Source organism: Paroedura picta, chromosome 7 (assembly GCF_049243985.1).
Source record: "Paroedura picta isolate Pp20150507F chromosome 7, Ppicta_v3.0, whole genome shotgun sequence".
In the NCBI taxonomy this organism is placed as follows: domain Eukaryota; kingdom Metazoa; phylum Chordata; class Lepidosauria; order Squamata; family Gekkonidae; genus Paroedura; species Paroedura picta.
The window spans coordinates 70,654,674-70,660,439 of NC_135375.1; the positions used below are offsets into that span (position 1 = coordinate 70,654,674).

Genomic DNA, 5,766 nt, shown 5'->3' on the forward strand with positions numbered 1-5,766 from the left:
CACAAACTCAGAAATCTGAGAAAGAATAGGGACTTGTTTCTTGCAGGAGAGCTAAGTTTTCAGGTCACTGCAAAGTGCATCTTAGATTGTGTCACAAGATTTTACCCATGCTCAGAATCTGAGAAAAAACACTTCGATAAGCAAGCCTCAGAAATTATTGTAATTCAGGCCCTTCCTATTCTCTTCCTGATATAGCTACACATAAGCTTTATAAACTTCAACATGTTTTTAAACCTAGCAATTTTTATACAAGTGTCTGTATCTGAAACTGATCATTCCCAATTACCAGTGACCTGCCTTTCTTTTGTGTTATCAGCCACAGCATCTGTGTAGAGAACGAGCCATCTGCGCTTAAATTAGGTCAGTACAATTTGCTTCAGCACGTAATAGCTGTACCTTTACCTACAGTTTTAAGGTCAAACCAGATATACCCATTCCCACAGCTCTTTTGCAGATTCAATGTTCAGACATGTAGAGACCTGATTTGGGTAGGTCTTAAACCTCACCTTGCCCTCCCCCCCAATTTTTGCAACCTGAAATGACACTGGGGAACTGCTATTAGCTCCAGTGTGGAAAAAGCTTATATGAACTGACAAAATATAGACACGTTCCCTCAATGGGAGAGACAGCAACTTCCTGGGACTGTTTTCGGCTGGAGAAATGGGGTGGGGAGAGATGCTTATGCCCCTTTTCCCTGCTGTGCTTCTGATCCAAATTGGGTTCCCACACATACAAGAACTAAATATGAAAAAAATGGCTAGGGACTACAGAAGCAGGTACATCTGGATTGGTCCTTAACTATACACAAGCAGGACAGACAGTTGAAAAAGAAAATAAATGGTTGGCTACCTCTCGAATTCCTGATTTATTAATTAATATTTAAACCATTTCTCCACCCATACCTCAATTAAATGGTTTTTATCATTTCGTACATAATAAAATCAAATCTAAATTACCATTTAATAAATAAAGCAATCAAAAATGTTAACAACAGAATCATAAACATTTTCAGCATAATTATATACATAACAAATAAATATACAGTCGAGAACAGACATGTCAAACACAGAACCTCATACCTTTCCATCTGGGTTTCTTCTCCAGCCTGTGAGCGTTTGGGGGAGATGAGGAAACCAGTCCGAATGTGGACTAGGAAGGCCTATTGTAACCTCTGCTGAGGTCCTTCCCTCCCCAAACACAGGCCCTACAATACAGGCCCCAAATACAGGTCCTTCCCTCCCTCAGATCTCCAGGAATCACCCAACCCAAGGTTGGCAACCATAAGTAGTGAGGAGGGATGGTTTGTTCCCAGTTCTGTGCAGCCAGCTCCATGGGCCAAGGTACCAGGCTGTGAGAAGTGACACAGAAAAACTCATACTCTGCCACAAGTTTTGTTAAGTCTTTAAGGTGCTACTAGATTTTTTTTTCTACTTCCAAAATGAGTTTGTTTTTAAACAGCCAACAGAGTCTCTGGTCATTGCATCTTGTCAGGCAACAGCTCTCAGTGATGAGCAAAACCTCTTGTGCATATCGAAAAAGGGGTGATTAGTTAGGCGCTGAGGAGGAGTGTGAATCACAGCCAATGGTAAAATACCTCCAGTACCTGGCATTACACGTTACGGTACACATGAGCTGGCCCAACAATTTGACATTTATATCAGATCTGGTCCTCATAACAAATGAGTTCCATACTTCTAGTCCAGACCAATTTTATATCATACTAGGGACAAAGCCCGTTGTCTCCAAGAATACAACGGGCGCTAGAGCTTGGCAGTGGGAAGAGGAAGGGGAGGAGTTGTCCAGTCTGTAAGGGCATGGGGTTGAATGTTGAGGCCTACTGCACAGGGTTGTTGTGCAGATGAAACAGGAGACAAAAGAGCCAGTTTCTTCTGCAGAATAATGCTGTGCAGTGACCTCAAATCTGCAGAGAGTTGCAAAGAAGAAAGACACATGGCTTGGCTGTGTCTAACCCTTGGCCAGAGCAGTATTTTAAGTGAAAGGGGGCTTTTCTGTGGCCTCCCTGTCAAGCAACTGTTTGGCAGAAGGGGAAAGTCCCCCCCTCAAAAGGAAGGCCCTCAGACTCCCCTGCGTTGCTCTTGGAAAGGCCTCCCTCGCCTCAGTCAGGGCCTGCCAGAGGTTCCTTCGCAGCAGGCCTGAAGATGGGAGGGGGAGCACTCTGCAGCCTCCGGCCAGCTCTGTCAGGGTTCTGAGGCAATTTGCAGTTGGACTTGACAGTTAGGACAGCCTTGGGGCAAAAAGGGCTGGCACAGCCTGTCCAAGCCTCTGTTCTCATCCCCCTTGGCAGCACTACTGACCTCCTCTCCCTGCAGTGGTCAGGAGCAGACTGGCAGCCACACTGGGCTGGGTGAATGGAGTTTTGGTCTGTCCTGGTGAGGGGCCAATAGGAAGGTGCTTTGCATGCCTCCCCATTGGCTGCTTGGCCCTGGATGGACACTCGGGGGGCACAATCAGGAGCCGCTTTGCGGCTCCTGATTGGGCCCTCTGAGTTTTTATCCTAGACAGGGCCCGCCCTAACTCCTCCCCAGGTGGCCTTACCCTTTAACTGCAGGAGCAGTTAAAGATATCATCATATTTATTAAACCGCTCCGCGGTATTAAATAAAAGGGTAAGGGCTAAGGGGGAGGAGAGTGGGTGGGCGCTGTCCAGGATAAAAACTCGGAGGAGCGAATCAGGAGCCGCGAAGCGGCTCCTGATTCGCTCTTCCGAGTGGCACTCCAGGGCCAAGTGGCCAATGGGGAGGCGCGCGATTGGACACTTGGCCCGTCATTGGCCACATTGGGCCCCATTGGCCAGTCTCCCAAACACCGCCCCGCAGACTCTCCGCTTCTCCCGAGTGGCCATCCTCACCGCTCGGCCCTCCACAAAGTCAGCCGCTCAAGAAAGGGGGTGGCCGATGGGGAGGAGAATGCCCCCACGCCACTGCAGCCACAGAAACCTCCTTTCCCTGGCGGCAATGGCAGCCCTTCCTGCCCCTGTGAACTGCTGCTTCCCTCTGCTCCGCCAAACACACGCCCACGGCCGCTCTCCACGCCCTTCCCACCCCCTACGATGGTGTCCCCATCCCTCCCCACCCCACCAACCCTTCTCCCTGCAGCAACTTACCCCTCCGCCCTTCTCATGTGTCGCCACCCGCCCACCCGGCCGCGTCCACCCCAACAGCCCTGGCCCGCCGCCCCTCCGAGGGAAGCCACCTCCGCGCATGTACCTGCTTTCCCCACTCACTCCACACGCCCTCCATGCGGCCTCCACCAAGCCCTGTGGCCACCGCCACCCGCTATACGCCATGCCCAGCCGCCGCCAGGAACTCGCACGGACCTCACCCCATACTCAGGGGCACTACGCTGCATCCAGACGCCGCTCGCTGCCGCCCTCACCTCTGCCGACGTGCCTCAGCACACCCAACACTGACAACGCACCAGGCCCGCGCTCCCGCCGCCACGCCCAGGTAGGCCACACCATCGCAGTACTCACACCTCTTCAAAACGCTGCCCGCTGGCGACCTCGCCTCCGCTGACGGCCCTCGAAACGCTCCCTCGCGATGCCCAACGCCCCAGCCCCACTAGCACCCGCTGTATTTAGACTAGAGCAGTACTCCTGATGGCCAAGTTACAGTGTTGGTACTGAAACCACTGGCTCCACTTTCCAGCCCCTATGTCCTATATATATATGTATATTAATTACATGCTTATCCTTTCATACAGCCAATGGTGGCATACATGGCATGGCTCTTCCTCCATCTTCTCCTCCACTCCTGGTTAGGCAGAGCAAATAAATGACCAGTGCAAGGTCATTTAAAGAGTTACATAGCCCAAGGAGACATTCAAAGCCATTAGTTTCCAGCACTACTATCCCATCCCAGCTCTTAGAAAAATGGGCACTGCACTATTGCTAGGGACTCAGTACCAGGACTATTATCAGTATTTATTGCATTTCTATGCCATCCCTCCCCACAGGCATGGGGCAGCTTGCAGCATTTACTGCTGTTCTTGCTTTGGATACTGTTGCACCTAGCCACTCTGAGACTGTACTGTAAGTCCAAGCACAGAATACTGAGATATTTAAGCTGGCCTGAGCTGACAGAGTAATGGCCTTCTTGTACAGTCAATAGGATGCAGTTGCATATAATTCTTGATCCTCATTTATTCCTATTTTAATTCCAACAAACACATTACAGTTAGTTCCAACCAAAAGGATATCATAATTATTCAGTTGTTACTATAATCATTGTCAAAGTATTTCCGATTTACAATCAAGGTGTATCAACAGGTTAAGCTCCATTTGGCTTGTAGATTAAAACAGAATTATGCAACTCCTTCAAATAACTCTCTAGGTCTAATTGCCGAGAGATTTGGATTTTATTCCTAATTCTATCATTGATTCACTATGTAGCCAACGACTCAGTAATGAGTCACTAAAACTGCCAGTTCTCAATCTACAAAATAAAGATAATATTTGTGAATGTTCTTGATATCTCCTGCTGAAGTGCAAGTGTAAACTAACATGGGTAAAAAGGGTTGCATGCCTTCCCAAGAAATAGTGATTTGTTAGATTCAACAAACGGGAGTTAACAGCAAGTTGAGACGTTCCTTTGAAAGGTTCAGGCCTGGCAACAGCTACTGCCGATGAAGGAGATCACCTCCTCAGGGGAGTTCAAGACTGGCTTGTAAGCCCAGGGGAACATGCCTATTCCTCCAACACAAAGATACTGTACTCAGCTGCTCCAATTTCCAAACCTGAACATGAACACTTCTATTTGAATGTTCAAGTATTTATTTGTAGGCGATTTTTAAAATCCAACTAATTAAAACGAACTACTAAGAATCGATGTTCCTTAGAGAGTAGTAACGCAAAAACTATCACCTTAAATACATTCGCGTCTGCATACTTAACTACTCATATGTAACACTAACAGCAATGCCTACACAAAAGGGCATTCTTAAACGTTTTTTAAACGTCCAGAGCTCTTGAGCCTTCCTTCCGCCGACTTGTACTTTTGCACTCGCAACTCGCTAAGGTTGACTCAGCCTTCCATCCTTCCTAGGTCGGTAAAATGAGTACCCAGCTTGCTGGGGGGTAAATGGTAATGACTGGGGAAGGCACTGGCAAAGCACCCAGTATTGAGTCTGCCATGGAAACACTAGAGGGCGTCACCCCAAGGGTCAGACACGACCCCGTGCTTGCATAAGGGATACCTTTACCACCGTACTGTTACTTGAATTATGTTACCTGTACTATTTTGTTGTTTCATGTAAACCGCCCTGAGCCTTCGGGGAGGGCGGTATATAAATACAATAAATAAATAAGCAAAGGCATTGCCCCTCAGCGGGCCCTCCTTAGACTTTAAGACTTCCCCACGCGGCCCACAGCTCGCCCTTCGGGAGCTGGGAGAATAGCCCTGCTGATCCGGCACACCTTGCGTTGGGCGCTCGCATCGTGCTTGTCGTTCCTGAAGGCCTCCGCGTTCTGGTGCCGCTGAGCCCGCGTGCGAACCGTGTTCCCCCTCTGAGAGCTCATTTTCCCTTATCCGCCGCCCACCCGGAAGTAAACCTTCGGAGCCGCTACTCTTCGCTCGCCTGTCATCGGATTGGCCGCGGCGCCACCAGGAAGCCCAGCCGTCTCCCGGATGATTGGCGGCCGAAGTGAGCGAAGACTGTGCCCGGATTGGTGGGTTTCTCAGAGCGGCCGGTCAGGGAGCAGAAGTCCCGCCTCCTCGCCTCCCTCGGCCGCTCTCTGTTGCCCGGGCTT

At 49.4% G+C, this 5,766-nt stretch overlaps 1 protein-coding gene across 1 annotated transcript in view; it reads right to left on the reverse strand.

The window, feature by feature from the left end:
* The window catches only part of C7H9orf85 (chromosome 7 C9orf85 homolog), a 37,521-nt gene extending 31,841 nt beyond the window's left edge, over positions 1 to 5,680 (reverse strand). The window contains exon 1 of the mRNA XM_077344807.1: positions 5,434 to 5,680. Within this exon, the coding sequence (XP_077200922.1) occupies positions 5,434 to 5,535 (102 nt within the window). The 5' untranslated portion in view covers positions 5,536 to 5,680. The remainder of the gene's footprint in view (positions 1 to 5,433) is intronic.
* Between the last annotated feature and the right edge of the window lie 86 nt (positions 5,681 to 5,766).